At 34.4% G+C, this 19,461-nt stretch overlaps 1 protein-coding gene across 2 annotated transcripts in view; it reads left to right on the top strand.

Moving 5' to 3' along the window:
* MYOM1 (myomesin 1) overlaps window positions 1-19,461 on the top strand; it is a 153,800-nt gene that overhangs the window by 25,175 nt on the left and 109,164 nt on the right. For both annotated transcript variants that reach the window (XM_031946590.1, XM_031946591.1), the window contains exons 4-6: window positions 1,203-1,416; window positions 1,862-2,019; window positions 14,593-14,685. In XM_031946590.1, coding sequence (XP_031802450.1) covers window positions 1,203-1,416; window positions 1,862-2,019; window positions 14,593-14,685 — 465 coding nt within the window. The remainder of the gene's footprint in view (window positions 1-1,202; window positions 1,417-1,861; window positions 2,020-14,592; window positions 14,686-19,461) is intronic.

Here is a 19,461-nt window from a genome sequence, read left to right as displayed (position 1 = left end):
GCATAAAGGCACAAGGACTACTTCTCGAAGAATATAATTTTTTTTTCACGTCTTGATAATTTAGGAACATTAGTTAATTTTTCCTCTAAGAAATTGTGCTATCTTTCCCTCCAGGAGACAGTTCAGCATCCTCTACAATAGACTGAATACCTTTTACTGTCTCTTCTCCATGACTGGCTCTATGACCAAGACTGGCTATTACAAAGCTAATTCAGTTTCCTAAAAGGAAATGAATAAATACAACAGAATTGTTAAGTTGAAAATGTGCACATTTTATTGTCTCAGAGAGTTAGGTGGAACCACATGATTGATTTAGTTAGCATAAAGTCTGTAACTCATTTTTCCATGTAATTGCTCTGAATATTGTAGCAATTTGTTTTTAAGAATCCATCTCTATCAAATTATGAATCAGGAGTTTAGTCTTCAAATTGAATGCAGATTTGCTAATAATAATAATAGTGAGCATTTATATTGAACTTTAAGTTTTACAAAGTACTTTATAAATACTATATCATTTAATCCTCAAAACAACCCTGAGAGGTGATTATTATTATTCTCATTTTTCAGATGAAGAAACTGAAGCAAATGAAATGAAAGTTAAATACTTGTCCAGGATCACACAGCTAGTAAGAATCTGAGTTCAGATTTGAATGCAAAAAGTCTTTCTGACTTCAGTTTCAGCATTCTATCCACTTCACCATTTAGCTATCTAACAGTAATATTCTAGAACACAGGGATGTAAATAAAATTATATTTAAACAAAGCAAGGAAGCATACCTTTTAGCCAAAGTCAATGGTATATGAACAATTAGGTGGCACAGTGGATAGAACATCTGACTGAAAGTCAGGAAGCCTTGAGTTCAAATTCAGCCTCAGATACTTATTACTAGCTATAACCCTGGGCAAATCACTTAAACCTGTTTGCCTCAGTTTCCTTATCTGTAAAATGAACTGAATGAAATGGAAAACTACCCCAGTATCTTTGCCAAGAAGACTCCCAGACGGGGTCATAAAAAGTCAAACAGGACTGAAAAACAACAATAATATTGATATCCCTTTGAAAGTTGAAAAAATCTTTGCATAATGTGAATAACAATCTATGTATTTTGTGTGATATGCATATGGAATTTGGTATGTAAGGCAAAACTGGGGATTTGTATACTCATTCATTGGACTTGTATTTTTTTTAACTTGAATTTTAGCCAGGTAAATGTCAACAGAATTACTGATACAGAAGAGGAAAGAATGAAAGAAACTGCTGCCTATGTTGCCAGGAGAAATCTTTTGGCCACTGGGGAAAGCATCACCACCACTAAGCAGTCTATGGTATCTTCGCAGCAAGAGGAACTTTTTGAGAAGAAATCAAGGAAAGTGGCCATACGGGAGAAGGCAGAACGCTTGGCACTGAGAAAAACAGTAAGAACAGACAAATAGGTCACGTTGCCAAAGGGGGAACATGCATGCAATTTATTTTAGATACAAGATTTCTTTCAAGTGACACATGAAACTCTGCAGGGGTTAAGAGAAGCAGGAGTAAAGACAAAATAGAAAATCAAAGGAAACAAATTAAACATTTCTCAACCTCATGTTAAACTCTGAAACATTGTTAAGAGTATTAAGAAATCCATTTAAGGGAGGGAGAATCCCTTGCCTTAGATTAGGGTTAAGAAAACCTTAATGGGCTTTAAAGCCTCATAAAAGCCGGTTGCCAAAATTACAATAGATCTTTTAAAAACAAACTTGAGACTCAGAATGAAAATCAAACTCCAACGATTTAAAATTGTACTTTATTCATCATTCTTTTTTTAGGGAGATAGACTATTTTGATTTTGGAATCGTTTTGTTAACATATGTTTTTCAGTTAGAAGAGACTGAGGAATTTCATAGAAAGTTGAATGAAGATAGCCTCCTCCATGCTCCAGAGTTTGTCATCAAGCCTCGTTCCCACACTGTCTGGGAGAAACAGAATGTCAGATTACACTGCTCTGTGTCAGGCTGGCCAGAACCACGGCTCACATGGTAGGTTGTACCTTTATAAGAATTATTGATAGCAACAATATACATGACTTCTAATTTAGCTGTTACCACCAATGGACTCGATTTGGATTACCAATGTGTGAAAAAAATCAATGAAGCATTGTCAGGAAGGTTTATGATGCTGGACCATGTATCTTATACAAGACAGAGAATGCTTTTACATTGATGACATTGTTTCCTTCTTACATAATACAATATTGAAAGTTATTGATAATCTCTTAAATAAAATCAAAATCTATGGCCACAACCAGAATAGAAGAGAACCTGACAACTCTAGTAAAAATCTCTTTCCCCTTTCATGCCAAGGTTTGCAAATACAAAATCATGATAATCTCTTAAATAAAATCAAAATCTATGGCCACAACCAGAATAGAAGAGAACCTGACAACTCTAGTAAAAATCTCTTTCCCCTTTCATGCCAAGGTTTGCAAATACAAAATCATTTTGACTAGACGCGCCACTCCACTGTTTTTTCTTTTTTAAAAAATGTAAATCTTATAAAAGATAGCTACCCATGTCTACTCCTGTGAGCCATTTCTCACCCAATTGCACCAGAAAATAATTAGGTTTGAAAATATAACTCATTAAAGGGGTCAGCAAAATCATCAATTTTTTTTGCCCCCAACAGAAGAAAAAGATCTTTTTAAATCCCCTCTAGTGTTCCTCCATAGTTGTGTAATGTCTTTCTGAGCCTTAGATTGCCAACTGACTTATAACAGGCCATGGGACTCTGTCCACAGATAGCAGGCTCTGGAAAGAATTAAGCCAATTTAAAAAGAAGCTTTTTTCTTTTAATCCTTTGACATTGGTGACTTGTATGTTTTGTGTGGTGTTTCCTTTAGCCTCACATGTGATGTGGAGAGCAATGCATGCTGAAAGAATAAAAGATACATGAAAGTGAATATTCACCCGTGGAATTTCTTCCTTTCTTTCCTATGATAGCCAATGCTTTTGACCACTAAGAATGAAGAAATTTGAAGTCATTCTTTTTTTTTTTTTAGTTTTCCAAGGTTGCCTCTCAAGAAACAATTTGTAATTATATATATGAACACAACACATACATGCAAATCCATTTATGAAAGCATCTATAATTGTTATATGCTGTTTTCTTACTTTTATATAAACCATCATTAATCTTATAAGCTTGAAACTTAGAATAAGAACCAAAGTCAGTTAACAATTATCAAGACAAATAACAGTAAGATCAATCAAAAATAAGATGTTTAGTGACATCATCTAGTTGAAGGCAAAAGTTATTTTCAATCATCAGGCTTACTTCATAAAAGATTCCAACTATGATCAGAATCAAGTTCTCCCCATGCCTCATCCTTATCCATTGTGGTAACCAGGTGTACAATCAAAAAGATTTCCATTTTTCATTGAAACTGACAAATTTTCAGTTTATCTGGTATAGATTACAGTAATTTTCTGGTTGTTGGAAATTAAGTTTTTCCAGTGGAAGGGAATAGGGGAGAAGAGAAAGACTTTTGGATGAAGAAGGTAGAAAACTAGGTCCCCACATTAAAGACCATTCAGTCATAAATTTTTTTAGTCTTTCTCATTAAAAGTCATGAGGACATGACTTCTGGTACATTTTTGTCTCAAAAGTGTACTATTGCTAATAAAAAACTTTCCTCTATCATACATAAACAGCACCATAAAAGATTAAAATATATACATGAATGGGGTATTTTTGGATCATTTTAGAGCGATAGACTTACTGTATGTTGTCCTTTCACACTATTATTGACACTAGTAATCATTTGCTATGTCCCAAATAATCTTCATGATTATATATTTTGTCAGAGTTGATATGTTGCTAATGGCTATTCCTCAAATGGATTATAACTCTTTTTGCAACATATCAGCTATGTTTAGATTTGAGTAAGGACAAATGTGATTATTATTTTTTGGAAAACAATAAGCAACAATGGGGACTGACCTTACTAAATTACATTTAGATTCCATGTAGTTTGCCTGTTAAAATCAAATTAAGTTCAAATAGAGGTAGAGATCTAGAAATAATCAAGGACAGGCACACCAGACCATTATAGGAATAAGAATATCGGCAACCTTTTTTTAGCCATATGAATCAAGTCTAATAGAGGTGTGGACATCTTAAACCTTCACATTAAGAGTTGGCATGTTTATTTCATCCACATTTGAACACAAATGTGGCTCATGACCTTCAAACAATACAATTAAACATTTACTAAATATCTATTAGATTCAAGATTTTGTGTAGTATATAGTGTCTGAAGAAATAAAGTCATAATGTCTTTGACCTTAGTATTTTTGCTGCAATAGGGAGGAGTTGAGGGGAAAGAGGTACAAAATATACACAACAAATAAATATAATGATAATAGCTTGCTTTTATATTGTGCTTTAAGGTTTAAAAAACCTTTATATATGTTTTTTCATTTGATTGTCACAACTCCAACAGGGAGATAGTATTATTATCCCCATTTTACAGATGAGAAATCTGAGGCTGAGGGTTTGTGTCTTGTTTATGTCTACACAGTTTGTAAATATTCGAGGCAGGATTTGAATTCAGGTGTTCCTTATTTCAAGTTCAGAACTCTATGCACTATGCCTAGCTGTACTAATACAGGGTAACAGTAATATTAATTTCCGCATATGTCTTATAGGATTACACATTCTTGCAACAACCCCATGAAATGGGAGATCAAAAATTATTATTCGAACTTGAGAAATGAGGAAACAGTCTCAGAGACATGAAGAATACAATTAAGTCACACAGCTAGTTAGTGTCAGAACTAGTATCTGAACCTAGTTCTCTTGCCTCCAAGTCTTGCTCTTTGGATGATTGGGGAAAAAAGGGAGATAGAGTAAATTTAAAAAAATAAAAAGGGAGAGCCACCTTTAGATTGGGTACCAGAGAAAGTCTCTTAGAAAAGGAAGCTTCCATTTTGGTCCTTGAACAACAGTGAGATTTCAACAGATTGATAAGAAGGATTATCTTCCAAACCTTTGTGAATATGCTTAGGTATGAGGGGACAAGATTAAATACAGGGAAAAATTTTTTAGTTTTACTAGAACATAGAAAAGAAGTCATATGAAATAAAGTTGAGGAAGTAAGTCAGAGCTAAATTTTAATGGGCCTTGAATATTAAAAAGTTATGTTATCCCATAGATAATAGGGAGCCATTGAAGGTTCTTGTGCAGGAGACTAACATGGTGGACATGTTTTATTTTGGTAGCCACATAGTAAAAATCTATGTCTAGAAATTTCTCAATCATGTCTTGTTAGCTTATTCCTACAGCCCACTCCATGTTGGGATTAGCACCTTCTGTGAATTTTCCCTTGAGTTAGGATGATAGATAAATTTTTAGCTTTCATAGGTCTTATCTACTGATGTGAAAACCTCATAGAAAATCAAAATTAGGAGCCAATTTTCAACAAAATAAGTAATTTCTATAATAGTATTATAGATTGTATCAATAAATCTGAAAAAAATATTTTCTTCTGATAAATCAAAAAAGTGAATAATCCCCTGAGAATTGATTATGTATTCTAACCATGATAAAGTATAGTTTCAAATTCCCTGGATTCCTTAGAATTGGATTCCTAGATTTCCTAGACTGTGGACATTTTAGAAACATTAAAAAAATTGAAATAATTTTAATACAGGTATATAAAATACATTTTTCAGTAAAATATCATTCCCCTACAATAAATAGTTAAGGAAACTTAGATTTTATGCTTAACAAAAGATTTTCTTCTTTACCCCATTTATATATTATTACCTTTTAAAAAGAAAAACCACAATTATTTTCTGATATATTCTTTGATCATTCCCTAATTATAGAATTTTTGGGGGAAATATTCAATTGAGCTTTATAAGGATTGATTTAACACTTGAATTTCCAAATTCAATTACAGTGGTTCTGGTCTGAATCAATCAAGCATATATCACGTGCTATGTATTAGTTGTTTTAATATTAAAATATTTTGAAGGTGAAGTTTTTTGTTAATAATTAAGTTTTTTCTAGGCAGGTATTATGCTTTTATTTTCTTCAAAGAAAGAATAGTAATTGCAGAAACCAATTTTTCTTTTTTTATTATTATTATAGCTTTTTATTGACAAAACATATACATGGATAATTTTTCAACATTGACCCTTACAAAACCTTCTGTTCCAACTTTGTCCTTCCTTCCCTTCACCCCTTCCTCTACATGGCAGATAGTCCCATACTTGTTAAATATGTTAAAGTATATGTTAAATACAATATATATATATATATATATATACATATTTATATAGTTATCTTTGTTGTACAAGAAAGAAGGTTAAAAATAACTTGGGAAGAAAAACAAAAATGCAAGCAAACAATAACAGAAAGAGTGTAAATGCTATGTTGTGGTCCACACTCATTTCCCAGTGTTCTTTTGCTGGGTGTAGCTGGTTCTGTTCATTATTGATCAATTGGAACTGATTTGGATCCTCTCAGTGTTGAAAAGAGCCATGTCCATCAGAATTGATCCTCATACAGTATTGTTTTTGAAGTATATTTCATTCAGCATCAGTTCATGTAGTCTCTCCAGGTCTTTCTGTATTCATCCTGCTGATCATTTCTTACAGAACCAATAATATTCCATAACATTCATATACCATAATTTATTCAGCCATTCTCCAATTGATGGGCATCCACTCACTTTCCAGTTTCTGGCCACTACTAACAGGGCTGCCACAAACATTCTTGCACATACAGGTCCCTTTCCCTTCGTTAGTATCTCTTTGGGATATAAACCCAGTAGAAACACTGCTGGATCAAAGGGTATGCACAGTTTGATAACTTTTTGAGCATAGTTCCAGATGTTCTCCAGAATGGTTGGATCTATTTACAACTCCACCAACAATGTATCAGTGTCCCAATTTTCCCACATCCCCTCCAACATTTGTCATTATCTTTTCCTGTCATCTTAGCCAATCTGACAGGTGTGTAGTGGTATCTCAGAGTTGTCTTAATTTGCATTTCTCTGATTAATAATGAATCGGAGCATCTTTTCATATGGCTAGAAATAGTTTCAGTTTCTCCATCTGAAAATTGTTCATATCCTTTGACCATTTATCACTAATTATAGAATTTAAGCATAACAGGTAGGTAGGTGACCCAATGAATAAAGCTCTGGGCCTACAATTGAAAAGTCCTGACTTCAAATAAAGATCAAAATTTGACCTCAGATACTTCTTATCTGTGTGACTCTGAGCAAGTCACTTTACCTCAATCTATCTGATTTACCTCAGCTATAAAATAGGAATCATAACAACATCCACCACCCAAGATTGTTATGAGAACCAAATGAAATGATATTTGTCACGTACTAGGTATTAATTAAAATGCACGTTTCCTTTCTGCAACAAAGCAAACAAACCTGACAACATGTTGTCTTCTGCACAAATAGTGTCTGACTTGTCCCTTCAGAGAAGAGATAGGTCACATATTCTGTTCTCAGAAACCAAAATTGTTTATGGCGATTAAACTTTACAAGGTATTTTCCTGGATCTTAGGGATAATTCTATTTAGAGACATAAGTGACCTTAGAGCTCATATATTCTAAGCTTCTTGTTTCATCAATAAAGAAACAGACCCATAAAGCTCAAATTTATCTTTGTGGCAAAAGAAGCATAATTTAAAACCGGGCCCTCTGATTTAAAATATATTACTTTTCTTAAGAAAGCCTGTCCACTTTGGAATTAACATATCAATAATAATAAGAATTATTATTCTTATAAGAATATCTATAAGATATTCTTATCTTAATATAATAATTATATTAAGATAGAATATCTAAACACATTGTTATTCTTTGAGGGAAAAAAACCTTTCCTTTTTGGGTTGTGGGCTGCTGTTCCTCTTGATTTTCAACACGTGCTTCTGGTCTCTTTGGCTGACAAGGAAAAGATAAAGGGATGAAGGAAATAGAGGACCATCCCCCTAGTCTGGAGGTGGGAATAGTACAATAGAAAGAGCACTGGTCTATCATCAGAGAAGCTGGGTTCAAATCCTGCTGCTGATGCTTACTGCTGGCGTTTCTTGGGCCAAGTTATTTAATTTGTACTTGGATTTCTGCTTTCTCATCTATAAAATTAGGAGGTTGAACCAGATGGCCTCTGAAATCCCAAATTCCTTGGCCAAGAGCTATGAACCTACATGAGATGAATGTACTTAGTTGTGCAGTGAATCATAGAATTCTGATCTGAGCTAGAAGAGACCTTAGCAATTTCTCATCTGGTCCAACTATCTAACTTTAAAGATGAGAATTTCAGAGGTCAAGTGACTTGTCCAATATTATGCCATTCAGTTCTCAGAAAAGATAATTGATAATAATAATTCATTTTTTGGTAGCACTTTAGGTCTTAAAAGCTTTCCTTTTAGCATCCCCAAGAGCTAAGAACACTTCCAATATCTCCATTGTACAAATGAAGAAATTAAGGCAGGGGTCCTCAAACTATGGCCCGCGGCCAGATGCAGCAGCTGAGGACATTTATCCCCCTCACCCAGGGCTATGAAGTTTCTTTATTTAAGGGCCCACAAAACAAAGTTTTTGTTTTAACTATAGTCTGGCCCTCCAACAGTCTGAGGGACAGTGAACTGGCCCCCTATTTAAAAAGTTTGAGGACCCCTGATTTAGAGGGAGTGACTTTCCTAAAATTAACAGCTAGTACATATATATATATATATATATATATATATCAACAATATATCTATATCTATATATAAATATCTAATTCTAACAATGAGATATAGATAGACAAATGTGTCATTAGATGGATAGATATCAATATAAATATATAGGCATGCTGAACTTGAGTTTCCAATCCAGTGGACTCTCTGCAATACCATGCTTCTGCTTAGTGCTCCTCTCTTTATAAAATTTTGTGGCAACTATTCTGGTCCTAATCACCCAGTCCCACCAAATGCTCTGCCATACTTCACAAACATGTGGGGCTTGCATTGTTGACCTTCCTAAATAAGGTACTTTCACAGCTTCCTCGAGGCATCATCAGAATTCTAGTGTCCCCATGGTCTTAGCAGATGGCATAATTATAGAGCAGCTGTTTTTTTGCCAATCATCCATTACCCATCATATCTATTTCAATCAAGCCCAAGGCTTACCCTGGAATTGTTAAGTGAAACTAATAACCATTATTCCTCAGGACCAGATGGAAGGTATGATTGATTGGAATGCAAAAAAGTATCCCTTTCAGAATAATCAAATATGTCTTTGTTAGATACCTGTATGTCCTGGGTCCTCCACAAATTGTTAAATCTAGGCGGGCCTCTTCCTGACTGCAAAAATCTGAGAGTGTATGCAAATGTAACATGGGTGTCAGTAAAAATGAAGAGAGACATTACTTTAATGAAAGGATACTTTCTTCCCTTTGAGCCTCAGTTTCTTGAATCTGTAAAAGGGGGTAGGAGAGGAAAAGATGATCCCATTTGATTCTAATGTTCTTGTTGTTCATCAGTCATTTCAATTGTATCTGACTTTTTGTGACCCTATTTGGGGTTTTGTTGGCAAAGAATGGTTTGCCATTCCTTCTTCAACTCATTTTACAGATGAGGAAACTGAGGTAAACTGCAAAGTGAATTGCTCAGAGTCACATAGCTAGTAAATGTCTGAGGCTGGATCTGATGCAGGGTTTTTTTTTTTTTGTTTGTTTGTTTTTTTTATCCACTGTACCATCTAGCTGTTGTAATTCTAAAAGTTTTTGTAAATAAAGAAAAAATGTTATTAAAGATATCTAAAAAGCATACTATTGTCAAACCTAATCAGGTTCCTGAGCTTGCAAGTCTGAATAATTTTTATAAATGGAAAAATTTTGATTGTACTCTATAAGTAATGGCACATTTTCTCACCAAGATGATAATTGGTAGTACTGGATGGGCTTAATTAAAGTGTTTAAAACATGTGGCTGGGGATTCTTAAGTCTTTTCTTTCTCTTTCCAAATATGGGGGTAGTTCCAGTTAGCTTTAAGACATAAGAAAACAGAAAAGGAAAAGAAGTTGATGTCAAACTCTAGTAATGATACAATCTATGATTATATGACTATTACAAGAATATCAATCTTTGAAAGAGAAAGCATCTCTTTAGGAAAAAATTCTGTCCTATTGGAGTTGGAAATTGTTACTCTTATATTTCTTTCCTATATTACAGTCATTAACTGTATTGTCCAATTCACTTCTAATTCTGTCACACCAGAGAAATAATTATTTTAAAAATAGGATTACAGGCAATTACTTAACATTTTATAATAACTTCCTTCAAATAGATATTTTGACATTCTTCTTAGATCATTGCTATTCATTTAGTACCAAAATATATTTTAATGTGACATGTGTCCCCTAGAGAATTAGGATTTGTCAGTAACAGCTACCCACTCAAACATGAGAACAGAATTAGTACATGCGTTTAATGACAAGAAGTATCAAATTGGGGGCTGGGGGAATTCCAACATCTGTTAATTTGAGTTGAAAGATGGTTTGTCTGGTATTCTCTGATGATGGGGGTGGGGAAAGACTGTAGAATCTTATTCTCTTCATCTCATTCTCTTCTTTGTGCCTGAAAGCTTTTATTTAGTTATCAGGGTTAGTCTACTTTGCTCCTTTTTGGACAAATTGCTTCTGTCCCTCAGTTTCCTCATTTGCAATATGATGGAATTGGACTAGAGAGTTTCTTCTAATTCTGATTCTATGAAATATGAATTAGGTTAAAAAAAACCTTCTTATAAACCATGAAGAACTGGGTTGTGGTCAGCATAAACTGCCTTTTCAAGTTTTCCTTTTAAACATTCTTATGTTCATTCATTAATATTATGTTATGGATGAAACAAATATGGAAGACTTGGGACAGCAGGACTCTTTTGGGAGATTGAAGAAATTTTTGGTATGTAACCCCAGAATGGCAGTTTACTCTCAAACATTCCTAATGACTGGGCTGGCTTAGAATTTCACTTTCCACAAATAACCAACTGTGGGGTGTATTCTTTCTATCAATAAGTATTACAGATTAGATAAAAATCCTTCTATTCTTGGCTTAATTTATCACTTCCACACCCACCCCACCACTGCTCTGTAAAATGTTCCCTGACAGATTCCCTGCAGTGTGTAAATGAATGGTCCTCTGACTTCTATTAGTTTAAAATATATTATATCTAAGGAAAAAACACTCAGGACACAGAGCCTTTCGTCCTCTTTTGTGTGAGTTTTTTTCTTTTGTTTTTAAAATTAGCTTTGATTCTCCATGTGATCACAGTTGAAAGGGCAGGAAATCCCATCTGTGGGGATGGCAGTAAATCATGAAGTCAAACAGAAAAGAAAGGCCTTTGGTGAGAAAATGTGAAAAACTAAGAATTCCTGAAAAAGCTAAAACTTTCTAAGAGGCTGACCACCATTTTGGATTAGTGGCCAAGTGGTTATCACTTGGTTATTTGTTCCAACCACCCATTTATATTTTTTCCTCATTCAAAGGGATGACGACAGGAACTGACATTCCAGCCCTTGAAAAAACTAAAGTACGGCAGAGAATTCCTCTATTACATATGATATAACTCAGGCCAGTAAAGCAGAGAAGCAATTTTGCTTTCTCTTTTGTATGCTCATTCTTTTAATAGGTAGCCTGTTTCTTATAGAAAAGATTTATCAGGATTCTGTTTTTCCAAAAATTTTGTTTTGTAGCTAGCCTTGCTGCCCAGCAAGTTTTAATATGCAGTCAAGAGGTATATTATATCAGATTTTAAATTACATGGTAAATGTATCAGAGTAAATACTTTCTTGTGGATAACCAAAAACTGGGACCTAAATAAATAGAATTCTCAGTAAACTGTACACACACAAACACACACACACACACACACACACACACACACACAAATCACCACCATACTAAATTTTATTTATGAGAAAAACAGGAAAATAAGCTGATATCAGGAATTAAGTAAAAACAAACAAAAACAAAAACAAAACAAAAACAACTCCCCTCATAATTTTCAGAGTATGTTGTTCAGTTACTACCCACATCCCCTGTGCCATCAACACATATATAGTACAACATAATCACAACCCACATTCAACAGGATGACCCTGGAATTGGATTAGATCTTTAGGCTTCAAAAATAATCTGACCTACATCTATTGTAACTAGTGAGGCAGTAAAATAAAAATATATTTAAGAAAGATTTTCAACAACATAAGTCAAAACAGAACGGCTGTCCCATTAACCTATAATGAACCAGAATTTTTGTTTCTCTGCATATGCTAAATTAGCCATCACTAGCCTTTGGATTTATATAGTCTTTCTTCCAGGATACTGAAAGTATTTTGTTCACAATTTATTATTCAGTCTCACAACAATCCCAAGAAGAAGAGAGAGTAGTTGAGTTGGAGAAATTGATTCTGTACTGCATTTGTGTTTATGTTGGGACTGGCTCTCTTACTGTTTCTTTTTGTGACAATGGATAAATAAAATCATAGAATGTAAGAGGAAAGGGGGACTTTAAGATAAACTTATTCAACTCTCTCCTTGGGTAGCAGAGAGAGTTATTTCTCAGAAAGATGGAGTGATTTGTCCAAGATCATATAACAAATCAACAAAAGAGCTGAGATGAAAACCCAAATCTACTCAGAGGTTTGCCAGAGGTGATCTGTACCAGTTTGCCCAAGCAGATTGCTAATTTTACAGTGTGAACATTTATACCTTAGAAATTAGCAAACATTACAAATTAGTGCTTGATTTATTGTTTTGTTATTTAGACAAGAAAATGATAGAGAAATGTTAATAATGCGTATTAAAGTTAAACATGTGTTGTATATACATTTTCTCCCTAGAGGGCTGGTTATTAATCATTCACCAGCTCACTCTTGCTTCTGATTCCCTCTTTTCACTTTCCCATATTATAAAATTATGACTTTTAGTTAAGGGAATACAGGGATCATTGAGTTCAATCTCCTCATTTTACAGATAAGGAAATTGAAGCCCAAAGAAGAGAAATAATTTGTTGAATGTCACCAAGTAAACTCTCTGGTGTTGCTGCTCCCCCTTAAGCCTTTCATTTTATCGAGATGTTTGCAAAATTCCCAAAGAACTAAATAAATTGATAACCAACGGAATTAGGATACAAGTATGAATAATTTATGAAATAACTTATGAATAACATATGAATCACTTAACCTCCACATTTGAAAGTCAAATATTATGTACAGAAAATATAGAAAAGGAAAAGCCCATTTGAAGGCTACCATTACTTATTCCAGTGCCTAAGAGGAACAATTTAGACCTTAGCCGAAAGTGGTGATCAAAAAGCAGTTTTTTAGTACTATCATTTTGATTCTTTTTAGCCAGACCATGTCTGCCTAGGAGAAAGAGGAAATCTTTTGTGTTTATTCAGAAGTCTTCTATGTGTTTTAGATTATGAAGTCTTCAAAAGCAAGTTGTTATTGTGTTGGACAATAATCCAATATTATTAATAAGTTATTATAATGATTAATACAAACATTAAACAATGAAATTATCATAAATGATTACAATACTTATTTTCAATTGATTTTCAGTCATGTCCAACTCTTTGTGACTCCATTTAAGGTTTTCTTGGCAAAGATACTGGGGTGATTGGCCATTTCCTCCTGCAGCTCATTTTACAGATGAGTAAACTGAGGCAAAGAGTGAATTGACCAAGACCACATAGCTAAAGTAAGTGCCTGAGGCCAGATTTGAACTAAGGAAGATGAATCTTTCTGACTCCAGCCCCAGCACTCTACCCACTACACCACGCCCAACAAATAAATACATAGTAGGTGTTTAATAAATCATTTTTAATTGTGTAAATATTTATTCATCAATTAATTCTTAAGAATAATTTGTCATAATACACTATCATGTTAGCAGCAAGGAAATTTTTATCTTAAATTCACCCAACAACAAAGTCTCTATTGTCTTAAGCACAATAGGTACTTAATAAATAGTAAATTAATTGGCAACTGACACAACTTCACAACTTCATCAGGTATACAATCTCAATATATTTTTTAGATGTTACCTTGATGAGACAATAAAAGTCCTACAATTTTTTTTCAAATGCATTGGTAACATGGGACAGCTAGGTGGGTACTGTGGATAGAGCACTGGTCTTGCAATCAGACTACTCATCCCAAGCTCAAATATGACCTCTGATATTGACTGACTGCATGATCCTGGCCAAGTTATGTAACCCTGTTTGCCTCAATTTTCTCATCTGTAAAGTGAGCTGGAGAAAGAGGTGACTAATCACTCCAGTATTTTTGCCAAGAAAACCCCAAATGGGGTCACAAAAAATCATACAATGGGGTCATATAACAACAAAAACTTAACTTCTAATTTAAAAATACATGATTTTTTTTTTTACTCAGAGAGCCTTCTGGGGGGTAGAGCCAAAAGAGTTGTTTTGTTGTTATTATTATTGTTTATAAATCCCTTCTAAACTTTGTCCTTTTGACCATCAAAAGATTCATATTTGAGCATGCACTTAATACCATTTCTGATATTCCATAGGTACAAAAATCATGTGCCCATTAATGTCCACGCTAACCCTGGAAAATACATCATTGAGAGCCGATATGGAATGCACTATCTGGAGATTAATGCGTAAGGATTTGAGACTTTCTTATATGTCCTTGAAAAATTACTTAGTAATATGTTTTTGTGTGTAGTGGGGTGTGTGTGTGTGTGTGTGTGTGTGTATGTGTATGGGGGGGGTACTGAATTAGAGGAGTTTAAAATAAACAAATGTCATCTGAAGGAGATGGTGTCTGGACTCTGAGATGGAAGGTACTTTAGCTAGCCAGGACTTCATTCATATAATTTTATATATATAATTATATATATATATATATATATATATATATATATATATGTGTGTGTGTGTGTGTGTGTGTGTGTGTGTATGTATGTATGTATATCTTGAACAAATTCCTCTCTGAATCACTTCTCTGCCTATAAAATTATTGGGCTAGACAGATGGTTTTTAAGATTCCTTGCATCTAGTTTCTTATGAGTCTTAGAATTTCTGAGAAGAGATAGGGCAAGAGATAGGGCAATGCCATAGATAAGGTTTTAAAATTGTGGTTGTTTCCCCTTCCCCTATTCCCCTTTCCCCTATGTAAAAGGGGACATAAAGGATTTATGACACCATGACATAAAGGATTTGATACCAGTGGATCACAGAGAGTAGAATTTTCTGGCATTTAAAATTACAAATGCCATTAAGAAATATTTTGAATGGGTCACACTACTTGTACCCTAGGCAGCCTATCCCTAGATTCAATTGAGCTTCAGAGACTCAGCCTGCTTTAAGAGCATAAGCATGGTTGCATTGCTGTCACACATTTATTTTTTCATTTTCTATTTGGACAGAAAAAGCAAAATCATGCAAAAATTTAATTCTACCAATTCTTAATGGAGATCTAAAAGTATGAATATTAATAAGATATTATTCAGATTCTTGATACATATATATTGTATTAGTGCTATGTAATACCAATTCATATTACAGACTGCTCAGGTTTTGTTTATGAGAGATGAATAAATAATAAAACTCTAAAGTGTATATTATGTTTATTCTTAGTTATTCTTTTATGTGTTCCCTGAAGTTTGTATAGAATTAAAGAAAGTTAGGTCCTTTGAGGTTTTTTTAGCCTAAACTCTTCATTTTTGAGAAAAGAAAACTGAGACCCAATTCCTGCATTGCTCAAGGTCTCATAATTTATTTCTGGCATAACCATGTCAGGAACCCAAAGTCTTCTGACTACAGACATCTTTAGTTGTTTCTGTTATGTCACAATATTTTTTGGGAAGTGGAGGGTAGGCAAAATCATAAAAAAGAAAAACTGTTTCTCAATTGTTACTGTGTAAATTGACATTTATTTCATGATATTTCTTTGCTTCCAAAATGGCTTCATTGCTTCCCTTTAGTCAATAGTTAAAAAATAAAAAAGTAGTAATATATTGCTTGGAAGGTAAACAGCTGGTTAGCAGATTTTTCTCTCCTTTTTTACCCCTTTCAGCCTGATTACAATCACAAGAAATTGATCATATCTGTTTATGTTCAATAGTACCTTGCAATGAAACATTTCACCTCATTAGTTAGGCTTCATTCAGTTTCCTCATAAAGAAGACAAGATTGGATGAGATATTGCTAATGTCTTGACAATTCTAAGGCAATAAATAATTCTCTTATTTCAGGAAAAATGAAACTCAAATCATATATTAACTCAATGTAAAGTTTGAAATAAGAATTCATTCCAATCTTGTAAAGTTTCTTCCCAAAAGTTCATTTATTCTATTTAGACAGTTTCCAAAAAGCAGCATGACAAGGTAGATGAAAGAGGCTAAGTCCTGGCATTTTCAGTTCAGATAAACCCAGGAAATCTGGGGAATGTCAAAAGAAATTTTGCATGTAGCCAGTCTCTGGAGAGTTGTAGTCTTTGTCTCAGATCAACAAGTATGCATAAGTTGGCAAGCTTCAGATGTGGCTCCAAATAGAACCTTGTGAGATTGCCCTCAGCCTTGATCCTGACTCAAAATCATCACAAATCTATTGGATTGGCCAGACTCACAGCTTCATGACTTCACTGAGCTCCGAGGCTGCTCCTGTCACCTCAGGTTCAGCACAGGCTGAATCTTCTGTGGCTATTGAATAAATGGAAAAGGAAAACGGCATTCAATTATTCAGCTATCAAATACTTTATTATTAAAGTCAGTAACATTTTAGCTGGAATCTGTTTTATACTAGATAAACTCAACAAAGAGCAAAGAAGCACACATGGAAAAATGTGACATGTCAGTCATGAAAGCATATATATCAAAAATATAGGTATTTAGGTATCATATTATATCATATCATATTAGGTCTTATAAATACCTACCTTTTACCAGGCATTGTGATGAATGCTGAGTACGTAAAGGAGGACTTAAAAAAAAAACCCTGCTCCAAAATGGTTTTCAACATGTGGTCCAGAGAATCCTGGGGATCTTTGCAACCCTTTCAGAGGCTCTACAAATTCAAAATTAGTTTTTATTTCTAATATAATAAATATCTGTAAATATTACCCATTAATGGTATTAATGGATACTGAGAACAAAAGTTTGAGAATCACTGATCTATAGGATGCAATGAAAGACTCAAGATCTGAGTTCAAATTCTGACTGACAGTATCTCTGAAGGTCACTTAATCTTTGTGACCATTTGGCAATTTTTTGGAACTTCAGTTAATTTGATTGTGTTCTACCTATTTTGGTAAAGAGAGATCTATCATTGATAAAATCACAATAATTCCACATAGATATATGTATTTGTATATATGTATAGGTGTATTGTCCTTATTCCTGTTCAGAGATAAATTAATACTCTGTGTGTGTGTGTGTGTGTGTGTGTGTGTGTGTGTACAGTGATAATCTTGGGGAGAGGGGCCACAATAATAAGAACATTTTATAGCAACATCTACTCCAGTGTTTTTTTCTTTCTAGTTACTTGGCTTCCCATTCACTCTCTCTATTCTTGCAAAAGACGTTTAACTATAGAAAGGAAACATTATAGAATAGAGAATTAGGTATTTTCCTGGGCTACAGTATAGTTTGGATTAGGAAATATTGGTCTATAATCCTCCAGAGCTGTAATAGAAACAAAATAGAACCGAGAGTCTAGTATACTCATGCAAATCAGGAAATATGTTTTAGATCAGCCAATGTAGGGCAAAAGCAGAAGCAATGAAGTTGTGGATGCAGAAAATTTTGAAGTTTTTCCTCTTCCTCTACTCCCAGCAGAGCTCAGCAATTGTAGAAAGAATCTCTGGTGACTTTCTTCATCTCTAATGTCCCTTAGATTTCTTTTATCTACAAAAATATGAAGGGAGGAAACAAATATTTAAATACCTATCTTGTACTAGGTAGGTGCCTTACAAATATTATCTCATTTGATCTTTATATCAACCTTGGGAGGGTTAGGTGCTATTATCCTCATCTTACAATTTAAGAAATTGCAAACAGCAATAAAGTGACTTGCTTAGGACTATAATGCTGGTTAGTATATGAAGCTGAATTTGAATTCACGTTTTCTTGACTCCAGATCCAGAATTCCATCCACTGGGTAACCCGCTGGGAACTCACTTTAAGCTACAGATAAAATGCTAAGTCAAGGAAAAGTTTGTCTATTTTACCAGCACTTCATCTCAGATATTCACAAAGATGCCACAGTAGATAAGAGTGCTGAGCCTGAACTCAGGAAGACTCGTCTTTCTGAGTTCAAATCTGGCCTTAGGACATTTATTAACAGTGTGACCCTGGGCAAGTCATTTAATCCTGCTTGCCTCAGTTTCTGTATCTGTATCTGTAACAGTTATCTGTAAAATTAACTGGAAAAAGAAATTACAAATCATTTTGATATCTTTGCCAAGAAAACCCTAAATGGGGCCACAAAGAATCAGACATGGCTACACAAGTTCCCAAAGCAACCCATAATGCTTCTGTTTGCATAAATACTGCTGTCCTAAGACATTTTCTAACAGGCCAGTCTGCCCAGTACAGATCATCAAAAACAAGAATTGGTCCAAACTAAATGGAATATCTATCCCCTTTGTTTAAGGAAAGGAAATAGAAAAGAAAGAGAAAAGCAGCAATCACAAGCATATTAACTAAAGAGGGAGGTGGCCTGCTAGAAACATATAATTTAGAAAATTTAGGAGAAAACCATCAGGTCACTGTGAGAGGACACAAAGGGTAGCTCAGTTTCTTATTTACTTCTGAGTCAGTTCTTTCTTCCCCCATCTAAATATTCTCAAGGCTCTGGAGACTTCTGTTTTTCTGAAGGGATGCAGAAATGTTGGAAGAAAATCAAAACTCATGTAAAATTGGGTTGGGTTGTGTTCTTTCCTTTGCTGTTTATGTTGTCAGGGGAAAGGGAACCCAAGGTTCGGGGGTAAGCCCCTTAGTCCCAGCTATGGGATTGGATGAAAAGGAAAGGTGTGTCTGCTGTTGGCACATGAGTATTATCTTCCTGGGCTGTCAGCGTGGACTGCCTGTGACTTTTGCTTTATACTGTTTTTCTAGGTCAGGCAGAATCTGGAGTTTGTCTAAGGGTGACTCAGAAGAATGCATGTTCTTGTGGCAGTCTATCTTCCTTGGGGTATCTTCACTTTTGGGGGAGTAAATGTCTGAAGGTGAAGAGGATCAGAGGTCTTTTCAGGAGGCTAACTGATGGCAGCTTAAATGGCTAGGGAGAATAGAGGAATAGAGGAAAAGAAAAATGTCATTCTCAGAGTAGCAGGGGCTAGACTTAGGGTCAAACAGTCTCTTCCAAGGATATTCTCCCAAGGCTAGAGTGTGGTTTTGGAGTTTGGGGCCTGTCTCAACTTTCCAAATGAAATC

The sequence above is a fragment of the Sarcophilus harrisii genome, chromosome 1 (genome assembly GCF_902635505.1).
Source record: "Sarcophilus harrisii chromosome 1, mSarHar1.11, whole genome shotgun sequence".
NCBI classification, from domain to species: Eukaryota; Metazoa; Chordata; class Mammalia; order Dasyuromorphia; family Dasyuridae; genus Sarcophilus; species Sarcophilus harrisii.
This window is presented reverse-complemented; position numbering and strand designations above follow the sequence as displayed.